Source organism: Podarcis vaucheri, assembly GCF_965113315.1.
Source record: "Podarcis vaucheri genome assembly, chromosome: 2".
Classification (NCBI taxonomy): Eukaryota; Metazoa; Chordata; class Lepidosauria; order Squamata; family Lacertidae; genus Podarcis; species Podarcis vaucheri.
This window is the reverse complement of record NC_138760.1, coordinates 122,222,279-122,245,475: the sequence shown is the minus strand read 5'-3', so window position 1 is coordinate 122,245,475 and position 23,197 is coordinate 122,222,279. Positions and strand designations below refer to the sequence as shown.

Here is a 23,197-nt window from a genome sequence, read left to right as displayed (position 1 = left end):
GGAGGGGCGGGAATTTCCGGGGCGAGAGGGAGAAGTCACCACACACCCGCAGGTGGAGGAGAGGGAACTTCACAACCAAGCCACGGAAATACTCGATTCAAGATGGCGAGGGCGCCAGGTGGAGTACTTGGTGGCTTGGGAGGGCGAACCCGAGTCAGAAAACACGTGGGTTCCCGCGGAGGCTATCAAGGATGGGTATCTTAGGGAGGAGTTCCACAGCCTGTTCCCAGATAAACCTAAACCACTAGCGAGATTCTGGGAGGAGCAATTTGGAGTCACAGAAGATGAAGAGGATTTTGTGTGTTTTCCGGCCTCCGAAGAGGAGGGAGGAGAGGCGTTAGAGGAAGAGGAATCGGACTGGGAGGGCCACCCCGCGGGAAGAGATAGGAGCAGGTGGGAAGTGGAGTTTGAATCCTCAGAGGATGGGGACAGCTCCTTCCGGGGATTCCCCGCATCGTCGGCAGAGGAAAGGGACGAAGTTGGGTCTAAGGAGCGAGCCAGAGGTGGAGGGGGTCCTGGGGGGGAGGTGGATGTCAGGGAACTGACATCGGAGCCAGGAGTGGAGGCAAGGCTCCCAAGCGATGCCGGAGAAGGGCCCAGCAGGGAGAGAGGGGACTCATCGGCTGGGGAAGGAAATCAGCGTGACACCAGGGAGAAAGGGGGGCAGATGGGGGCATCGGAGAGGGGGCTCCAGGACTCCTCGCCAGAGACCAGCAGGGAGAGCATGGGTCCTCCGCTGCCCACACCCACCCTGCGCAGAAGACTTCCACGCAGGGAGAGTAGGCGGAGACTTGGCATCAAAGAACTTTTATGCTGGAAGAGGTTCAGGAAACGCCCACTGACGGATTCTGCTAATGACTGAAACAGCCACGAAGTGAAGGGCTGTCCAGCTAGGAAAAGGTTTAACCAGGCAACCTCGCCAAGAGTGGTGGCAACTTACGCACGAGCAACCCCCATACAACCATTACACATATGAAGCAAACATAGAAAAAGAAAGTGACAACCTGTTTGAAAGTGTCATTGTTACTTGGAAGGGAGCAAGTGTTATAAGTTTAATATACATATAATGCTGTGCTTGAAAGCATTGTAATTAAAATGCTATAAAGGGAAGTTTCTCTTAGACAAGAGGTTCCACTGACAAAAGCATCAGAGGAGTCTGTGATTTTTCCCAATAACTCATCTCCGGAAACAGAAGCTGCAGAGCTCTCACAGAAGGAAGCTTAAACTTGCGAAGCCAGTGGATCGGATAGGGAAGCACATGCATAGGCTGGGTCGTGGGGACAAGCATTAGTGATAATGACCATCTCATTAACCAAAAGCAGGCCCATACTTCCCATTGAAATACTTATAAGTTTTTCATGGAGCCCGGACAGCCCCGTGGTTTTCCACGGATCTGAGGGCAATGAAACAATCGTTGAGACGGCTAGAGCGCCGGTGGCGGATAACTCATTCCGAATCTGACCGGACACAGGTTAGAGCTCAACGTCGAGCCTACCAAGTGGCGATAGCGACGGCGAAGAAGAATTTCTTCACCGCCTCTATTGCATCTGCAGAAAACAGCAGCAGGAGACTTTTTCAGGTGGTTCACAATTTAGCGGAACCACCTGCAACATCAGGGCCCAGTACGGGCCACATGTTCTCCTGCAATGACTTTGCAAAGTTTTTTGCAGATAAAATCGCTCAGATTCGGGAAGAAGTAGACTCCACCGTGGGAGCAGGGCCGGGGCGGGAGAGTGCTAGAGTTCTGTCTAGTCAAGTTGAGTGGGATCAATTCCAATCTGTTACCTCCGAGGATGTGGACAGGCTGCTTGGACGAGTGAAACCAACCACCTGTCTCCTGGATCCTTGCCCATCCTGGCTTATAAAAGCTAGCCGGGAAGGACTGGGCGATGGGCTTCGTGGGGTGGTGAATGCTTCCCTCCGTGAGGGAGCCTTCCCAGACCCGCTGAAAGAGGCGGTTATTAAACCGCTTCTTAAAAAACCATCTTTAGATGCGGCCACGATGGCCAACTATCGCCCAGTCTCAAATCTTCCATTCCTGGGCAAGGTGATTGAGCGAGCGGTTGCCGAACAACTCCAGGCACGCCTGGAAGAAGCGGACCATTTGGATCCCTTCCAGTCGGGATTCAGGCCTCATCATGGGACTGAAACTGCCTTGGTCGCACTGGTTGATGATCTCCGGCGGGCTAGGGACAAAGGTGAGAGCTGTTTCCTAGTTCTGCTGGATCTCTCAGCGGCGTTCGATACCATCGACCATAGCATCCTTCTGGACCGTCTTGAGGGGTTGGGAGCTGGGGGCACTGTTATACAGTGGTTCCGCTCCTTCCTCCTGGGCCGTGTTCAGAAAGTGGTGGTGGGGGATGAGTGTTCAGACCCCTGGGCTCTCACTTGTGGGGTGCCTCAGGGTTCTGTCCTCTCCCCCATGCTTTTCAACATCTACATGCGGCCGCTGGGAGAGATCATCAGGAGGTTTAGGCTGGGTGTTCATCAGTATGCGGATGATACCCAGCTCTACCTCTCTTTTAAATCAGAACCAGTGAAGGCAGTGAAGGTCCTGTGTGAGTGTCTGGAGGCGGTTGGAGGATGGATGGTGGCTAACAGATTGAGGTTGAATCCTGACAAGACAGAAGTACTGTTTTTGGGGGACAGGAGGCGGGCAGGTGTGGAGGATTCCCTGGTCCTGAATGGGGTAACTGTGCCCCTGAAGGACCAGGTGCGCAGCCTGGGAGTCATTTTGGACTCACAGCTGTCCATGGAGGCACAGGTCAAATCTGTGTCCAGGGCGGCTGTTTACCAGCTCCATTTGGTACGTAGGCTGAGACCCTATCTGCCTGCGGACTGTCTCGCCAGAGTGGTGCATGCTCTGGTTATCTCCCGCTTGGACTACTGCAATGCACTCTACGTGGGGCTACCTTTGAAGGTGACTCGGAAACTACAACTAATCCAGAATGCGGCAGCTAGACTGGTGACTGGGAGCGGCCGCCAAGACCATATAACACTGGTCTTGAAAGACCTGCATTGGCTCCCAGTACGTTTCCGAGCACAATTCAAAGTGTTGGTGCTGACCTTTAAAGCCCTAAACGGCCTCGGTCCAGTATACCTGAAGGAGCGTCTCCACCCCCATCATTCTGCCCGGACGCTGAGGTCCAGCGCCGAGGGCCTTCTGGCGGTTCCCTCATTGCGAGAAGCAAAGCTACAGGGAACCAGGCAGAGGGCCTTCTCGGTAGTGGCGCCCGCCCTGTGGAACGCCCTTCCAGCAGATGTCAAAGCGATAAACAACTACCTGACATTCAGGAGACATCTTAAGGCAGCCCTGTTCAGGGAAGTTTTTAACGTGTGATATTTTATTGTATTTTTGGTTTTTATGGAAGCCGCCCAGAGTGGCTGGGGAGGCCCAGCCAGATGGGCGGGGTATAAATAATAAATTATTATTATTATTATTATTATTATTATTATTATTATTATTATTTAGATTAAAATCGTTCTTGATTTTAAATATTGTATTGTTTTCCCTGCTGTGCGCACAGGAATTCATTCATATTTTTTCCAAATGATAGTCTGGCCCCGACAGAGTCTGAGGAACAGTGAACCGGCCCCTGGGGGCAGAATGAGGGGTCCAAGGCAGCTGCTGCTCCGCGATGGACGATGCATATAGTCGCTCACGGATCAGCGGCGTACCTGGGGCTTTTGCCGCCCCTCTCCCTGTCCCTCATCAGGGAGCCCAGCCCATTTCGACGGTCCTCCCCACAGCGGAGAGGGAAGGGGTATGGGAGTCATAAACCCATGGCAGAGGCTTGTAAATGCTGCATGGTGGCTCCTGACCTCGGTGACCGGCATTTCTGTGCCTTGCAGTGTATAGAGTGTATTACCTTATATGGTGATGGGAGTTGTAAGGCAATTACCAGGATGTAACGTGAGACATTGGCAGACGGCCATGCAGGCTGAGAGACAAAGGATAATAAAAATTACCGGAGAGGAGAGAAGTCGAATGAGCTGCCCTCCACCCTGAAAATACTGCTGTCTCTCTGTGTCTTTTTTCTATGCTGTGCACCATTTGTGACGGCTGGTTTCCGTCAAAGGGGAGGCGGGGGGGAGGAAGGAAGAGCAGTGCAGCAGGAGGGCCCCTCTCACTCTGCAGCCCCCTGACACCCTTTGCAGATCACTACTCCTGCCCCCCCCCCCTCTGCCAGTGCCATTGAAAAACCTATCGCCCTCCTTCATGAATTGGAAGGATGGGATAGAAGTTCTGACATGGAAATAAATGATCCCTCTAGCTGCTCTTTAAAGAGGATTTCTAAAGAACAATCTGAAGGGTCTTTTCCCCACAGATCTCCTTGCTAATTCGGAAGGGTCTTCTGGTGCTCTTATTTCTCCTCCCCCCAGCACTGGGGTTGGAAGGTCTAAACATTCTGATTGTGTTTGCAAGACTTGTATGTATGCTAGATGGCATGTCTGGTGAGTGTGTGCAGCACCTCTGGCGTGTGTGCATGTGACTTTATGGTTTGCATCTCTTTTCTGTGTGTACATACATGTGCATACATTGGCCACAAAGCTCACTCACTGGAATGTGGCCTCAAGAATCAATGCAGCTTTAAGCCCATAAATGTTTCGTTCCTCTTGCTCTATAGGATAGAACAATCAAATCTGAGACTATCAGGAGGAGAGAACTCCTGGATCTACAGAGTTAATGTTCTCAGCATCCTATGGACACAAACTGCAATGAGATTTCCCTTTAATTGCTTTGAGATTTTTTCCCTTAAAAATATGAAGCAGTATATAAATGAAATGAGTAATAATCTGAACATGAATAGCTAATTTCAATTTCGCCTCCCTCAGTCTTTTACAATACTGTCTTCAACGTATTTATTATCATTAAGTCATTTCCATATGCCACACTTCTGAAGAATCCTCCTTTCCTCTGCATTTCTCAAAACTGTCACCCACTTCAACTCTCAGCTTACACCTGAAAACTCAGCTGTATTACTGGGGAAGGAGGAAGATAAAACCTTAAGACTCTCTCACTTATTTACACGCAGACACAAGAGGTCACCAGCTTTGACAGCTTGGGGAAAGATAAGATGCGTTCTCCAGGGAGTAAATCTATCAGCTATTTCATTAGCCGTGACAGAACAACGGAGCCTCCATGTGTTGGCACAGTGTACCTTGATTTGGGGAAGGCAAAAGAAGCCATTTCCTTGCTAAATGAATCAGATAGACATCACTGTTGGAAGTTCAAGCTCTTCTCACGAGAAGCTGGCAGCAGTCCAGGCACCCGGCTTGAATTCCTGTTGACCTCCCTGGCTGCATTCCCCAGCAGACGCAGGCAAGGTCTCGATCGGTGATTCTTCTCAAACGTGAGAAGAACACACCCCTCTTTCCTGCCTCCCCCCAGGCAAGGGAAAGAGATAGACAGAAACGTATTTACATGCTTTTATTTCTGTCTTTGCAGCGTTACAGAAATCATGACTGCTCTCTCCAAATTCCAGCAGTGTTGTGACTAAAACTTCCTGTACAGCTCATATTACACTCTGAGGTAATTCCGGTGCTGCGCACTGTGAAATGACTGCTCCTCTGTTCCCACAGCAGTCCCAACATTCCAATCATGTTTACACTTCAAGCTAGGACTTTGCAGCTGCATTGCTTCGTTATCGTAACAATCACTGCCACAAGATGCGGTGATGGTGGTGGCTAAGAGAGCTTTCAAAGGTGATCAGACTAATTCACGAAGGAGGGCGGTAGGTTTATCAATGGCACTGGCAGAGGAAGGGGGCAGGAGTAGTGGCCTGCAAAGGGTGTCAGGGGCTGTAGAGTGAGAGGGGCACATCCCTGCTACACTTTCCCCCCTGCCTCGCCTTCCCTCTCCGCCGCTGGGAGAGCGTGAGCTTGTGCCTGTGCTGCCGCCCCCAGAACCCACTCATCACCCTTGCAGCCCCTGTAGGGAGGCAGAAGCAGGCGAGAGGGAAGGACAGTCAATGGGTTTTTAAAGTTGGTTTTAGTGATGTGAGGACTGGCAATAGAGGGGATGATCATCATGATATATTTTATTTAAAAGGATGAATTGTCCAAAAGCATGTTTCCAATAATAATAATAACAATAACAATAATAAAAACAGTCAATGGGTTTTTGAAGTTGGTTTTTGTGTTTTAACCTTCCCTGGTGTTTTGCCTTGTGCAGCAGAGTGATGTGAAAATGGAAGAACAGGGACCAAAGAGGAAAAGACTGGAGTCCAAAGGAAAGGAATCTGCTGCGGACCAACTTGGGACCATCAGGGATCTTCTGTCTCAGGAAGATTTACGTCAAATTAAGCAGGAGCGGAGGCCACAGCAGCACTGGGATGCCCAGTGGCAGGATTTCCTGAAGACGATGCAGCCCCCTCGTTCACGGTGGGAAACCCCACAGGCTCCCAGTCCTCCCCTCTCCGGAGATGCTGTCCTCCCGGCCTCCTTCAGGGGAGCTGCGGATGCCAGTCGGTGGCCCAGTGGGAGAGCAGGGGGGACAGACCAGACCCTGCCAGACCTGAGTGGGGAGGCACACGAGGAAGGAGGGGAGCAGATTTCCTCTGTGAAAGTGAAGGAGGAGATCCTGGACGAGGAAGAAGAAGACGCCAACAGGAGGTCGGAGATGGAGCGGCAGAGCTTCTGGCGGTTCTGCTACCAGGAGGCCGAGGGGCCCCGAGAGGCCTGGCTTCAGCTCCAGGAACTTTGCTCCCGGTGGCTGAAGCCAGAGAGGCACACCAAGGAAGAGATGGTGGACCTGCTGGTCCTGGAGCAGTTCCTGACCATCCTGCCTGCGGAAATGCAGAGCTGGGTCAAGGGATGCAGGCCAGAGACCTGCGCCCAGGCGGCGGCCCTCGCTGAGGACTTCCTGCTGCAGCTGCAAGACACCGAGGGGCCTCCGGGAAAGGTAAGTGCCCTCCTCTCACCTGGGTCTCCAGCATCTCATGGTCACAGGTCCAGTGCCTCTAGACATGGAGGTTCTGTTTAGTTATGGTGGTGAATATTCCTCCTACCTTCATTTTCTCTCTCATCCACTTTAAAATGGCTTGTTAGAGCAAACTTTACTATACATGGGAGGTTGGCAATTATATCAGAGCAGGAGCTACGTCAGAAGAGTTGTCCCTCCACCAACCCCTGTTTTCCGCGTCTAAATTGCCTCCATTTCCAAAATGCTGTTTGCTCCTGTGGCGATCACACAGGGTCCCCGGACCTTTCACTGTCTATTGATCCCTGTGCCACCAATTTATTTCTCGCTGTCAGCACCTGTGCCCTACCTGGGACAATACGGAGTCCAGTCAGGGTTAAATTGAAACATAAACTTCTGTTTATTTATTGCAGTTTAACAAGCGTATGGTTTCATAAACGGTATCGGTCAATTACATTCATGGGGTGCCTATCCAGACCCATAACTTTCGCTACCTGTTCTCACTCACGAAACCACCTCTCAGATATTTACTTGTCTTCCTAGCTCCTAACTGTTCCTGACTCAGCTTATTCCGCTACACTAACTCAACCTCCCCACAGACTCCATTCCAACTCACTCCCACTCCAACCAACCACCCAACTCCCAACAAACTCCTCAAAGAACTCCCCCTTTGCCCCTCCCTGAGCTCTTTTTATAGTCCCACTGACTCCACCCCCCTGGGTCCTGACTTGGCAACCTGTTTAACTATTTCACCTCCAGCACTCTGCTGTGGTAAAAATCTTGGCACGTCTTGCAGCCTCAGCACTGCCATGTGTAGTGTAAATAGAATAACACTGGCCTATCTTGCCAGATTTATTATGATAATGGCCAGGTTCTAGCTGCCAACGCAGTCTCCTGGCCCCCACAACCAGAATGCATCACTCCAGGAAGGACGCCCACCCAACCTTTAGTGAGAAAGGGGAAAAGAAAAGGACTCTGCATGGGTAGCTTCACAAATTTACCAGCTGTGGTCCTGCACTGGCAGCGAGGCTAACAAACAGGGGAGCTGGGAATGTGCTAGTCCCGTATCTCCCTGCATCTGCCTCCTGACCTAATTCTCCCAGCTTACCTCATGGTTGGGCCGGCCCTGAGGGTGAACTGTGATGAAACCAGGCAGTCTCTTATGAGCCATAGCTAACAAACTTTCCATTTTGCCCAAACCAGGAAACTACAGCTGCCAATTTTAGAACAAGCCAGGATATTAAGCTAACTTCAAACTTTGGTTGGTTTATGGGACCTAATCTCAAGCTTCTAATGTGCATACCATGCCAGCCTTAGGAAGGGAGGTGGGACAGGCAGGTGAAAGGAATTGCCAAAGGTGTTTGAAAATGGGTGGGGGCTCTTGGGAAAGGGGGTGCCCAATTGGGGCTTCTCCAGGGGCAGCAGAATGTCTTGGGCAGGAGAATCCCTGTAGGGGCTCTCAGACTCCCTTGGTTTCTTCTTCCCTCCCTCCCAGGAAGCTGCAACTGGCTCTGGCTTCTGCGCTCCTCAGGAAACTGAACCTGCAAACCTAGCTGAGACTGAACCTGCAACCCTGGCCAGGATGGAAGGAGGAAGATGGACGGTTGACCGGCAGTTTAGGGACAAAAGTGAGAGCTGTTTCTTAATTCTGCTGGATCTCTCAGCAGCCTTTGATACAATCGACCATAACATCCTTCTGGACCGTCTAGAGGAGCTGGGAGCTGGGGGCACTGTTATACAGTGGTTCCGCTCCTTCCTCCTGGGCCGTGTTCATAAAGTGGTGGTGAGGGATGAGTGTTCAGACCCCTGGGCCCTCACTTGTGGGGTGCCTCAGGGTTCCGTCCCCTCCTCCATGCTTTTTAACATCTATATGAAGCCGCTGGGAGAGATCATCAGGGGGTTTGGACTGGGTGTCCATCAATATGTTGATGATACCCAGCTCTACCTCTCTTTCAAATCAGAACCAGTGGAGGCGGTGAAGGTCTTGTGTGAGTGCTTGGAGGCGGTTGGAGGATGGATGGCGGCTAATGGATTGAGGTTGAATCCTGACAAGACAGAAGTACTGTTTTTGGGGGATGGGGCAGGCTGGTGTGGAAGACTCCCTGGTCCTGAATGGGGTAATTGTGCCCCTGAAGGACCAGGTGCGCAGCCTGGGAGTCATTTTGGACTCACAGCTGTCCATGGAGGTGCAGGTCAATTCTGTATCCAGGGCAGCTACCAGCTCCAGCTTGTACGCGGACTGTCTTGCCAGAGTGGTACATGGTCTAGTTCAGTGTTTCCCAACCAGTGTTCCGCGGCACACTAGTGACGTTGCCTGGTGTGCCGTGGGAGGGAGGCGGGCGAGTCGGGCGGCGAGAGGCGGGGCGGCGGCAGCGAGGAGAGGCCACCCAGCGCGGGGCTCTCGCTGTCTGCCTGCCTGGCTGCCTGCGTGGCGCTGACGTCACGGGGCTGTAACGTGCCCCACATAGGCACATGCGGGGCCGCGAGCGAGCTCCCTCCCACATCCCATCGCCGGCTCTACACCAGGCGGTAGAGCTCGGCGAAGTCGCCGCACTGGAAGGCCAGCAGCGCGCGCGCCTTGGCCAGGCTCTCGCCTGCCTGCGCCTCCAGGCACGGCGCCTCGGCGTCGGGCGGCAGCGAGCCCAGGAAACGGCCCAGCCGGCCGGGGTCGCCCGCCTGCAGCAGCGCCTCGCACACGCACGAGACCTGCTCCGCCGAGAAGCGCGGCGAGCGCGGAGGATCGGGCGCGGCGGAGGCCAGCCCCGCGCTTGGCGAGGACGCAGCAGCCGTCGCCAAACCCGATCCTCCTCCTCCTGCTCCGCCGCCGTCCTCTGGCTCTCGGCCGGGAGGAGCCTGCGGCGACGGGGCGGGCGCCGAAGTTGGCAGAAGTTGGCGCGCCTCCTCGGCAGCGCCTTCGTCCTCCTCCTGCTGCCTCTGCTCTCCTCTGGCGGCGGGGGCGCGCCGCCCTCCCCGGCCGGGGGGCTCGGCGGGGCCCGCGGGGAAGGAGGCCATGTTCGTGGCGCGCGGGATCGCGGCCCCCCTCGCCCGCCTCCGGCCCGCTCCCCTCCCCCTGAGCGCTGCCCTAGCCGTGCGGGTCTCCTCCCCCTGCGCCACCGTCCCCTTTCCACATCCTAGGAGCCGCGGTCCGCCTTCCGCCCCCGGGCCACGGCGCGGCTCCCAGCCCAGGCTGGCCTCCGCCTCCTGGGACGCGCGCCCACCCCCGCGGCCCCCCAAACTTCGGAGCAACTCTCCAGACGCTTCTCCCCCGCCTCGGTCTCCCTCCTTTCCACTTCTCTTCCCCCCTTCCTTCCCTCTTTCTTTCTCTTTCTCTCCCACCCGCCTTTCCTTCTATTAACTTTCCTTTCCCCTTCCCATGTAGAACAGTCCCTGCAAATAAAAACCTAGCATATTTGGAAGAGGGATGCTAGCCTAACCATTACCTTCTATGCTGTTACTATTTTTTTATTTTTTTTTACATAAGTAAAAAGTGACCTTTCCCCATCTGGCATGGTGGTGTGCCTTGAGATTTTTTTCATGAAACAAGTGTGCCTTTGCCCAAAAAAGGTTGGGAAACACTGCTCTAGTTATCTCCCGCTTGGACTACTGCAATGCGCTCTACGTGGGGCTACCTTTGAAGGTGACCCGGAAACTACAATTAATCCAGAATGCAGCAGCTGGACTGGTGACTGGGGGTGGCCGCCGAGACCACATAACACCAGTCTTGAAAGACCTACATTGGCTCCCAGTACGTTTCCGAGCACAATTCAAAGTGTTGGTGTTGACCTTTAAAGCCCTAAATGGCCTCGGCCCAGTATACCTGAAGGAGCATCTCCACCCCCATCGTTCTGCCCGGATACTGAGGTCCAGCGCTGAGAGCCTTCTGGCGGTTCCCTCATTGCAACAGGGAACCAGGCAGAGGGCCTTCTCGGTAGTGGCGTCCGCCCTGTGGAACGCCCTCCCATCAGATGTCAAAGAGATAAACAACTACCTGACATTCAGAAGACATCTTAAGGGAAGTTTTTAATGTGTGACATTTTAGTGTATTATTGGTCTCTGTGGAAGCCGCCCAGAGTGGTTGGGGAAACCCAGCCTGATGGGCGGGGTACAAATAATTTATTATTATTATTATTATTATTATTATTATTATTATTATTATTATTATTATTACTATTATTATTATTATTATTTAAATGAGAGAAGGTGCAGATTGGGATTGACAGGTGTTCAGTTCCTTTGTCTTTCTTGAAAGTCTTTTTTTAAAAAAGATATTTATTGAAATTTTGTATAATAAAACAAACTTCACAAAAAAACAGAAAAGAAGAGAAACCATAAACATTATCGCAATCAAACAAAAACAAAAGAATACACTAAAAAACATAAAAAAGATAGAAGAAGAAAAACAGAAAAAACAGAAAAATCCAGTTTTTTACTTATTGTTTTTATAACCTTCCTTCCTGACTTCCTCACATCTCCCTTTTCTGTGTTCCCCTTTACACAATCGTGTTCTGCAGTTCCTTACTCTCTTTCAAATCTTGTTCTATATTATACATTTCAGCCTGTTATGTCTCCAATTTTCCTTTCCTTTTAGATCCATTTTTACCTGTTCTTTATAACTTAATCCCTTTATATCATTTTGTTTAAATTTGACATAATGTTGTTCTGGTTTTTTTAACCCTTATTCTTTTAAAACATTTTTTACATATTCCTTTTAACTATGTCACTGATGCCATATTGTCTTTATATCCTGCATCATTTTAACATTCAAACATTTTACAATGTTTTTGCAAATAGTCTTTGATCTTCTTCCAGTCCTCTTCCACAAACTCTTCTCCCAGGTCTTGGATTCTGCCAGTCATTTCTGCCAATTCCATATAGTCTATCACTTGCGTCTGCCATTCTTCCAGGGTGGGCAAATCTTGTGTCTTCCAGTACTTTGCGATGAGTATTCTTGCTGCTGTTGTTGCATACATAAAGAAAGTTCTGTCCTACTTTAACACCAATTGGCTGACAATGCCCAAGAGGAAGGCCTCTGGTTTCTTAGGGAAGGTATATTTAAATACTTTTTTCAGTTCATTATAGATCATTTCCCAGAAAGCCTTAACCTTTGGGCACGTCCACCAAAGATGAAAGAATGTTCCCTCAGTTTCTTTACATTTCCAACATTTATTATCAGGCAAATGATATACTTTTGCAAGCTTGACTGGGGTCATGTACCACCTATATATCATTTTCATAATATTTTCTTTTAAGGCATTACATGCCGTAAATTTCACACTAGTGGTCCATAACTGTTCCCAGTCAGCAAACATAATATTATACCCAATATCTTGCGCCCACTTAATCATAGCTGATTTGACCGTTTCATCCTGAGTGTTCCATTTTAACAGCAAGTTATACATTCTTGAAAGTACCTTAGTTTTAGGTTCTAACAATTCTGTTTCTAATTTTGATTTTTCCACCTGGAAGCCTATTTTTTTATCCATGTTAAAAACCTCTCTAATTTGATAATAATGTAACTAATCTTGCACTTTATCTTTTACCGTAAATTTCGCTCCATAACACGCAGATTTTTCCTCCTAGAAAGTAAGGGGAAATGTCTGTGCGTGTTATGGAGCGAATGCCTACAGATGGCGGGGGAATCTGCTGCAGTTGTGAGCAGTCCGTGGCTCGCTTTGAAACAGCAAAGTGGGTGTAAGCGGCTCCTGTCAGCTAGCGGAGCCGGGGAGGAGGGAGAGAAGCAGAGCAGGAGTTGGCTGCTTTAAAACAACCCCTGCTCTCTGTCCCTGCCTGCAGTTTTTTGCTGTCCGATTTTGGATTAGCCACTGTAGGGGCTGTGTGTGTGTGTGCTTGAGCTATCGTTCTCCTCCTGCTGCTTCCCCTTCACTCTCCCAGCGCCCCTGCGACTTTAGAATTGACACTCTGTGTGTCTCTGTGTGTGTGAGGGCTCCTTTTCCTCTTGCTTCCCGTTCACTCTCCCAGCGACTTTAGAATCCACACTCTGTGTGTCTCTCTGTGTGTGTGAGGGCTCCTTCTCCTCTTGCTTCCCTTCACTCTCCCTGCGACTTTAGAATTGACACTCTGTGCGTCTGTGTGTGTGTGAGGGATCGTTCTCCTTCTCCTGCTTCCCATTCACTCCCCCAGCGCCCCTGCGACTTCCAGCGCCCTGCGACTTTAGGGCCAGTTTTCTCTCTCTCTGTGTGTGTGTGTTTTGACCTCACTGCGCTTGTTGGGGGAGAGTGTTGGTCGCAATTTTTCTTGATTTGTCTCAGAGTGGTTACTATCGTGGTTTCCTTGCTGGGGAGGAGGGAGAGACGCAGAGCCTGCTTGTTCTAAAGGAGCAAAGCCGGAGAGGAGCCTCTCCTGCATTATTAGAAGCATCCTTCTCCACACACCCCACACTGCTCCTTGTCCCTTGAGTGCTTTTCCTTCCCTCCCCACTTAAAATGTGGTTACAAAGCATGGATCCACATGGATCCTCAGGATTTTTGCACTGGGTCACCCCAAATTCACCATCAGATCACATAGCATGTCCATGGCTACAGCCTGCACAAAAAACACACACGCACCCACTGTTTCATGGGGCCGCAATGGCGCAAAAACGTGGTTACAAAGCATGGACCCACATGGATCCTCAGGATTTTTGCATTGGGCTACCCCAAACTCACCGTCAGATCACATGTCTGTGGCCACAGCATGAACCACAAAAATCATACATCCACTGTTTTGTTTAGAATATTTTTTTCTTGTTTTCCTCCTCTAAAAACTGCGTGCGTGTTATGGTCAGGTGTGTGTTATAGAGCGAAAAATACGGTAATTTCTCAAAACCCTGCAATCTCAATGTGTCTCCATCTTGTTCTAATATCTCCCAATATTTCGGCCACTTGGCCTCCATATTGAGTCTTTTCAGAGCCTTAGCTTCCATAGGTGATAGCCACCTTGGGCTCTTGTTTTCTAATAAATCTTTATATCTTGTCCAGACATTAAACACTGCTTTCCTGACAATATGGTTCTTGAATGCTTTATGAGCTTTAACCTTGTCGTATCACAGATATGCATGCCACCCAAACGCATTGTTAAACCCTTCCAAATCCAAAATGTCAGTGTTCTCAAGAAGTAGCCAGTCTTTCAACCAGCAGAATACTGCTGATTCATAATACAACTTCATGTCTGCCAGGGCAAACCCCCCTCTTTCTTTAGCATCAGTCAATATTTTAAATTTTATTCTGGGCTTTTTGCCCTGCCAGACAAATTTAGAAATATCTCTCTGCCACCCCTTAAAACAATCCATCCTGTCCACAATCTGCAAAGTTTGAAACAAAAACAACATTTTTGGCAATACATTCATCTTTATAACAGCAATTCGACCCAACAAGGAAAGCTTCAATTTCTAGATCTTTTTTAACTTCTGACCAATATTTTTCATAATTATCTTTAAATAAATTCAAATTTTTAGCCGTCATATTAATCCCTAGGTATTTCACTTTCTTAACCACATTTAAATCTGTCTCCTTCTGAAACCTTTCTTTTTCCATTATTGTCAATTTTTTCTCTAAAACCTTAGTTTTTTGCTTGTTTAGTTTAAATCCTGCCACCTGACCAAATTATTGAATCAGTTGTAGAACCCTTTTCGTACTAGATTCTGGCTCCTGTAATGTCAAAACCAAGTCATCTGCAAAGGCCTTGAGTTCTTTCTTGAAAGTCTTAACAGGATTCTCTTTCCTCCCAGACTCCCAAACAGTTGAGGAAGATGAAAGTCAGAATTCTGTGGAGCCACCTGTGAATTCATTGGGAAGAACAAAGAAACAGCTTAAATGTATGGAGTGTGGGATGTGCTTTTATCACAGTGAAAGTCTGAGGATACATCAACAAGCTCACAAAGGAGAGAAACTATTTGAATGTATGGAGTGTGGAAAGAACTTCAACCGGAAGGATAAACTTACAGTACATTGGCGAACTCACATGGGGGAGAAACCATTTAAATGTATTGAATGTGGGAAGAGCTTCAGTACAACTGGGAAACTTAGAATACACCAACAAACTCACACAGGGGAGAAACCATTTAAATGTATTGAATGTGGAAAGAGCTTCAGTCTAAGTTGGACACTTAAAAGTCATCAGCGACGTCATACAGGGGAGAAGCCATTTAAATGTATTGAATGTGGAAAGAGCTTCAGTCGAAGTGGAGAACTTAGAATACATCAACGAACTCACACAGGGGAGAAACCATTTAAATGTATTGAATGTGGAAAGAGCTTCAGTGAAAGTGGGAAACTTAGAATACATCAACGAACTCACACAGGGGAGAAACCATTTAAATGTATGGAGTGTGGAAAGAGCTTCAGTAAGAATGAAGCACTTAGAATACATCATCGAACTCACACGGGAGAGAAACCATTTAAATGTATTGAATGTGGAAAGAGCTTCATTCAACGTGGAGACCTTATAATACATCAACGAACTCACACAGGGGAGAAACCATTTGAATGTTTTGAGTGTGGAAAAAGCTTCAGTGTTAGTGGAAAACTTAGAAGACACCAACAAACTCACACAGGGGAGAAACCATTTAAGTGTATTGAATGTGGAAAGAGCTACAGTCAAAGTGGAGCACTTAGAATACATCAACGAATTCACATGGGGGAGAAACAATTTGAATGTATTGAATGTGGAAAGAGCTTCAGTCGAAGTGAGACACTTAAATGTCATCAGCGAAGTCATACAGGGGAGAAGCCATTTAAATGTATTGAATGTGGAAAGAGCTTCAGTCGAAGTGGAGAACTTAGAATACATCAACGAACTCACACAGAGGAGAAACCATTTAAATGTATTGAATGTGGAAAGAGCTTCAGTCGAAGTGAGACACTTAAATGTCATCAGCGAACTCACACAGGGGAGAAACCATTTAAATGTATTGAATGTGGAAAGAGCTACAGTCAAAATGGAGCACTTAGAATACATCAACGAATTCACATGGGGGAGAAACAATTTGAATGTATTGAATGTGGAAAGAGCTTCAGTCGAAGTGAGACACTTAAATGTCATCAGCGAAGTCATACAGGGGAGAAGCCATTTAAATGTATTGAATGTGGAAAGAGCTTCAGTCGAAGTGGAGAACTTAGAATACATCAACGAACTCACACAGGGGAGGAGCCATTTAAATGTATTGAATGTGGAAAGAGCTTCAGTCGAAGTGAGACACTTAAATGTCATCAGCGAACTCACACAGGGGAGAAACCATTTAAATGTATTGAATGTGGAAAGAGCTTCAGTCGAAGTGAGACACTTAAATGTCATCAGCGAACTCACACAGGGGAGAAACCATTTAAATGTATTGAATGTGGAAAGAGCTTCAGTCGAAGTGAGACACTTAAATGTCATCAACGAACTCACACAGGGGAGAAACCATTTAAATGTATGCAGTGTGGAAAGAGCTTCTGTGAAAGTAAAACACTTAGAATACATCATCGAACTCACACAGGGGAGAAACATCAGCTAACTCACACACGATGAAAAGTACAGGTGTATTGAATGTGGAAAGGGCTTCAGAGGGAGTGGAGACCTTAATATTCATTAGCAAATTCACACGGGGGAAACGATGTAAATGTATGAAGTTTTCCACTCAGGGTTCACTATTTGTATCAAGAAACTCATAAAGGGGGAAATCAGTTGTAAATGCATGGAATGATGTTTTAGTGTTTGTACTTAAATTTGTATACACATATATATGCATTAAAGTAATGAAGGTCACATACACTAAATGTACAAACGTTTTGCAACTTTTTGCTAGATAAACAGGGAGAGAGTGTGAATCTGCAATGCTCAAGGTGTGTGTTGAATCTGTTGAGTTTTCAGGTCCGCCTTTCACTGCCAAAATGATCGGCTGCCCTTGTCTTGTAGATCAGCATTCCAGGCGCTCATTACTTGAACTTTGCATAATCTATTGAAGAGCTTTTTACTGATAGCATTTTGCAGCTGAATGAAAAGGTCTCTTGTGTTAAATGTTCATTTGGGATTGCTTTTAAAACTCATCTCCTTTTTTTCTGTGCTCTTGTGTACCTGTTTTGAGCTGTTTTTATTAAATATTTTCTGCATTGGCTTTTGACCTGTGGAAGGTGACCAGTGAGGGTGTTTTTTTGTGTTTCTTAGTTCACAGAAATGTTTTAAAGGAATGTGTGAAAGAATTAGGGCTAGGGGAGATTAGTGAAAGAGACTGAGGAATGAAGTGAAGATGAACACAACAACACACGGTTAGCACAGGTAATTCCCCCCCCCAAAAAAAGAGGCAGTCTGGTGCCACATTGGGTAGGGGTCACTGTAACACACTCTACCTGGGGCTGCCTTTAAAAAGAGCTCAGAAAGTTCAACTGGCTGAAAGAGCTGCAGACACTTTGCTGACCAGGCCTGGCTATAGGCAGCATAGGACTCCCATATTCATACAGCTCCGTCTGCCTAAATGTATGTTTCTGGACACAATGTGCTGGTTATCACCTATAAAGTCCTGCTTTGCCTAATACAAAAATGCCATGTCCTGTATTGATAGTTTTGTCCAGTATTTCAGATCTCTCTCCCCCCCCCCTCTGCCAAATTAGGGATCCTCTCCGAGCACCTGTTTGAAAGGGTGTTTGAAAATGTGTGAGTGTGTGAGTGTGTGTGTGTGTGTGTGTGTGTGTGTGTGTGTGTGTGTGAAAAGTCCTGCATTTAAACTCTGGGTAGCCAAGCACAGACTGACAGATTCATGAGTATCTGGGTGTGTGCATGAATGTGTCAAATTCCGGGGGGGGGGCATCCTGTGAGGCTGCAGGAGATTGGAATGGATTGTTTTGAAGTCACTTCAGTACCAGGTGGAAAAAGAAAACCAACTGTCCACCAACCCCCCCTCCCTGCCCTGCCCTGGATTCACCACCCTGTTCCTTGTTTTACTGCCCTGTATTTTGCCTCACACTTACTAAGCTAAATTTTGGCTTAGTTTTGGTTTAGCAAACCAGACTAACATGCCACTTTCAAACCTGAAAGCTTTTTTCATCCCGTTTTGGTTTGGAAGTTGGAGGAAAGTCAGATTCATGATCTGCGACTGCCCATTTATTTGGACTTTTCAGCACTGTGGCCGCTGTCGCCCTTAAGCTCACTTCAGCAATGTCGAGGCAGCACGATGACCATATATATACGCAATGGACAAGCTTTACAGAATTCCTTCAAACCATAACAAGTACAAAACGAAATCTTTAGTCTCAAAGTCTCTGGAAATCTTTAAATGAAGTGAGGTACCAGACTTTGTAGGATGAAAGACAAGCTGTGAAGCTTTGTGTATTCAGCAAATATGATGTCCAACACTGAACAGTGATTCCGGATATTGACTACTGTTTTGTAGAATTCTTCGTCAGCGTGGTGGGAGGATATAGAATTGCTTCATAAACTGAAACTAAAATTTTGCAGACGATGACCTGCATTACATACCACTTTACAAAAATTATAAACTAGAATACAAACAGTAATGAAAAAGAGTACATACCCCATCTTATTTTAAATGAATGTACAGTGGTGCCCCGCAAGACGAACGCCTCGCAAGACAGAAAACCCGCTAGACGAAAGGGTTTTCCGTTTTGGAGGCGCTTCGCAAAACGAATTTCCCTATGGGGTTGCTTCGCAAGACGAAAAAATCTTGCGCGTCCCCGCAGGTTTTTTTCGCTCCCCCCCTTTTCCTAAGCCGCCTATCAGCTGTTCCGCTGAAAACCCCGCTTAACAGCTGATCACGGAAAGCCGCTAGACCGCTGTAGCGCTAATCCACTAGGCTGTCAATGGGCTTGCTTCGCAAGACGAAAAAACCGCTAGACGAAGAGAATCGCGGAACGGATTCTTTTCGTCTTGCGAGGCACCACTGTATGTAAATGAAAATATCAAATCCTATGGAATAGTGCTCATGTAATAATATAGTCACTGCTACTAACAATGTTTTTTGAAAAACATATAAAGCCAACTCCAGGTGGTGCTAATAACAAGGAGGTTGAGTTTAAAGGTACAGTGCAAAGTAACAATACTAATACAAGGAGGTTGGGATTAAAGGAGCAGTGTAAAGTTACAGACAAAATACAAATAATTGAATGAAACAATTAAGGTCTAACTCAAGAGTTGAGACCCCCCTGGATAAATGGTTTTAAACATGAAAATAAATTGTGTTACTTGCTGCCGTAACTATCGCTCATAATATTTTCTGATGCTAATTGCCTTCTGATTCACCCATAAAACTGTAAATAATAGATCCGTATCTGAATGTTTGTGAGAAACAAGATGTTCTACCAGAGGTGCCTCCAAATTAGCATTACGAATACGTGATTGGTGTTCACCAATGTGAACCCCCACAGCTCAAGTGGTAGAGCCTATATACAATAAATTACAAGGACATTGAATCAGGTAGACTACGTCCGTGGTTTGACAGGTACTAAAATGACGAATAATAATCTGAAGTTCGTTTTCTCATCCTAAATTTCTTTCATCTGTAAGGCAAATGGGCAAGATGAGCATCTACCGCATCTATGATGTCCAGTGGGGCCGGAAGTGCTAATGGTGCGAGGAATGATTTTTTCAGAATTTATGTCTGTATCTACTAACATAGCTTTAATGGATTTGGTCTGCCTCAGGCCTGTCAGAGGAAACTCATTACACCCTGGTATGTTCCAGAATACATGCCAATGTTTGCGTATTATTCTAATTATTCTATCCACATGAGAGATGTATTCTAATGATCCCGTGATGCGGTTTTGAGAATGTGAGGTGGTAGTGGTACTGAGAAGAAACGTTTGATTCTTCGTGAGGGATTTAATTCTGGATCTGTTAACCATGGTAGAAGGCTATCCCCTGGAACAAAGAGAATTGTCCATTAGGTAAGTTATCCATCAAAGAAGAATCTTTTTTCATTTTGAAATTTAAATGTGGTTATTGTGAAATTTATTTTGTAAAAAAAATAAAGAAAAAATATTTTTAAAAAGGGGGGCCTCTGGGAAACGCCCCAAGCAGCGTCCCTCTGCCCCCCTTGTCTGGGTCTCATATACACCCCCCACGGACCTGCCCATGCAGGGTGGTAGGCTGACAAGGAGGTCAGCGGTTGTGCTGAGCCAGGCCCGGACAGCTGCCAGCCACTGCCTTTGCTGCCTTCATGTGTTGTGATGGCGGCAGCAGCGGCAGAACCGGCAACCCACTCATTCCACTAATGAAAGGAACCTCTGAGGCCCAGGGCTGGCTCCCTCCACCATCCCTCCGCTTGGATACCCACTCACACACAGAGAGAGACACAGGAACCCTCTTGCCTTCCCTCACGTTGCGCACTGCCCCCAAGCTCAACTTGCCCTCTTGGTCAGGCTGCCGAGAGGGAGGGGAGGGTGGGCTTCTGCTGGGCCAGAGCCACTTCTCTTCTGGGCGACACACCCCTCCACACCCTAATCCCTTTTCTGTTCCGAGCGGCTGTGTTGCAGGGCCCCCGGGTAAAATATAAATACCCTCTATTTAAAACTTTTTCTTATCAGACGATCATCGAAATTTTTATTTATAGACATATTACTGACATATTTTTTAGCTGTTTTTGGGGGACCCTCCTCACCTACGCCCCTAGTGGGGGCTTTCCTCGCTGTCCCCTAACTATGGCCCTGACCCCAATCACTGCAGCCTGTGTGGGAAAGCCTTGAGGAGCTCACTGTGTGCAAGGGGGCTTTCCCAGGAGAGAAGCTGTACTGGTGCTCCGAGGGCAGGAAGAGCTTTGGCTGGAAATCGTTGCTCACTTCACACAAAAGGATCCACATGGGGAAGAAGCCATGCAGGTGCTCTGAGTGCAGGAAGAGCTTGGGGGTCAGAACCCACACAGGTGAGAGAAACCTTCCCATTGCCCTGACTGCAGTTAGAGCTTCAGCCAGGTAGCCCCTCTCTCCTGACACACGGGAGAACCCACACGAGAAGAGGGGGAGAAGAAGGATCTGAAATATTTTCCTTGAAGCTTGAATTGGTTTTTATTTTTTTATTTGTTTTATTTGATGTGTTGTGAAGCGCTTTGAGGCTTTTTCTTTAAAATATAAAGCGGTATAGAAATGAAATAAATAATGATAATGATAATTTCATTGCCAAAAATAAGAAACGGCACTTCAACATTCCATTGTGGCGACCGTAGCCTAGGTTTAAGGAGACATTTAGCAATTAACTGATAGATATATGAGTTTTTAATCCTACCATGGAAGGCAGGACTTCCTCTCCCATTAATAAGGCTGAAGGGGACTGAAGCACAAGATGGTGGTTGTGGAGCCTTCGTTTCCAGTATTTTCTTTTGATCGGTCTTGATAATAATTATATTATCACTCCCGTCACCCTGGAAGAAATCCAGTTAACCGCTCCACCTGTTCCTGTGTTGTTAGATCATTTGGTTGCAATGCCGTCACACAAGAAGAGGAAGATCGATTTGGAGTGCCGCATTTTCAAAAAAGATGGACACACGACAAATTCTTTGTGGAGCTGAAAGGCATGCCCGTGTGCCTCATTTGTTGTGAGGCCCTCTCCGTCCTGAAGAAGGCCCACCTGCAGAGGCACCACAGGACGAAGCACATCCAGTACAAGGGAGTTCCAAGGGCAGCTGCGCCTGGAGAAGGTCAAGGCGCTGAAAACGGACCTGTTGGGTAACCTGTGGCCCCTCCAGATTGATGTCAAATTGCAACTCACGTCTTCTTTAGCCGTTGGCCACGCTGGCTGGGACTCATGGGAGCTGGAGTCCAAGGATCTAGGTCCAGAAATGGCGGGGACAATTTGGAGGAGGGAAATTCGGACAGGCTTAGGGTATAAAGTATCTATGCTGTAAACAGAGCAGGGCCCTCCCTCTTTATAGCAAGAGCTGGGAAGTTGGCTGTGCAGCGGTGTTTTGAAAACAACTTGTGGTTTTACCTGATCTTGGTGACAGATTCCTTTTTTTTACAGAGCAATTGACTCCCTCTGGGGAAAATCCCTGGGAGACCCCATGTGCTTGTGGCATCATTGCTACAGAGTTCTTGTGTACATGGTTGTGTTATAGGAATTCTAAGGTCATATCTTTATCTATATCTATATCTCTATCTCTATATATCTATATCTATATCTATATCTATATCTATATCTCTATGTAATATGTTCATAAATTTACAAGGCCAAACACATACATAAGTACATAAATGAAGTGTCTGAAATAGTACAGGAGAACAATCCTGAAACCATTTTGTCTCTTCCAAATTGACTTCAAATGTTTCTCTGCAAGGAGGAAGGAAATGGGAAAGCCTCCCCATTGTCTCTTTGCTCACAAATCCTGTCTTAAGAGCGTATCTGTGTATGAACAGGGTGAGCCTGTGACCTGGATTCAGGAACTAAAGTATTAACTGTCACAAAAAATGGCCAGGATGCCCAGGTAAAAGCAATCAGTGACCATTATCAGATATCCTGGCAGACAAGTTTTCTGTTGTAGACCACCCCTTCTGTGATGTATGTATGATGTTTTGGGGGGTGGTCTTGAGCTACAGAGGAGGCAATTTTCAAATGTCTACATAACAGCTTGCACACCATTGTTCTAGGTTCCTCTCCTCCCTCCCTGCATGTGGGGAGTGGGGGACCCTGTTACAACAGTTAAATAAAGATCATGCTTACTAGCTGCTTTGCTTCTCAATATTCTCTGGTTGGCCTCTGTTTTTAAGAATAATAATAATAATAATTTATTATTACGGTCGTAGACCAGCTTGCTGGAATTAAATGTCTGTTATATATATTTATGTATGTGTTTGCCTGGTACATTTACGAGCATTTATTTTATATCTAAGACCTTATAATTCTCATAACAGCCTTTGTTATTTTCTCCTACTGATAGAGAACCTACAGTGGTGCCTCGCAAGACGAAATTAATCCGTTCTGCGAGTCTCTTCGTCTTGCGGTTTTTTCGTCTTGCGAAGCACGGCTATTAGCAGCTATTAGCGGCTTAGCAGCTATTAACGGCTTAGCAGCTTAGCGGCTATTAACGGCTTAGCGGCTTTAAGAAAAAGGAAACAAACTCGCAAGAACTCACAAGACGTTTCGTCTTGCGAAGCAAGCCCATAGGGAAATTCGTCTTGCGGAACGACTCAAAAAACGGAAAACTCTTTCGTCTAGCAAGTTTTTCGTCTTGCGAGGCGTTTGTCTTGTGGGGCACCACTGTACTTAAGGACTCTATATGGGCTTTTAGATACCCCATAAGGGAAAGGGGACGCGGGTGGCGCTATGGGTTAAATCACAGAGCCTAGGACTTGCCGA

The 23,197-nt window shown here is 47.3% G+C and overlaps 2 protein-coding genes across 2 annotated transcripts in view; both read left to right on the top strand.

The window, feature by feature from the left end:
- LOC309524640 (uncharacterized protein) overlaps nt 1–17,035 on the top strand; it is a 31,218-nt gene extending 14,183 nt beyond the window's left edge. Inside the window, exons 2-4 of the mRNA XM_082209432.1 lie at nt 6,176–6,904; nt 8,418–8,550; nt 14,649–17,035. Of these exons, the coding sequence (XP_082065558.1) occupies nt 6,191–6,904; nt 8,418–8,550; nt 14,649–16,429 (2,628 nt within the window). The 5' untranslated portion in view covers nt 6,176–6,190 and the 3' untranslated portion in view covers nt 16,430–17,035. The remainder of the gene's footprint in view (nt 1–6,175; nt 6,905–8,417; nt 8,551–14,648) is intronic.
- Nucleotides 1–23,197, top strand: part of LOC309524790 (uncharacterized protein) — a 69,862-nt gene that overhangs the window by 27,381 nt on the left and 19,284 nt on the right. The window lies entirely within an intron of this gene.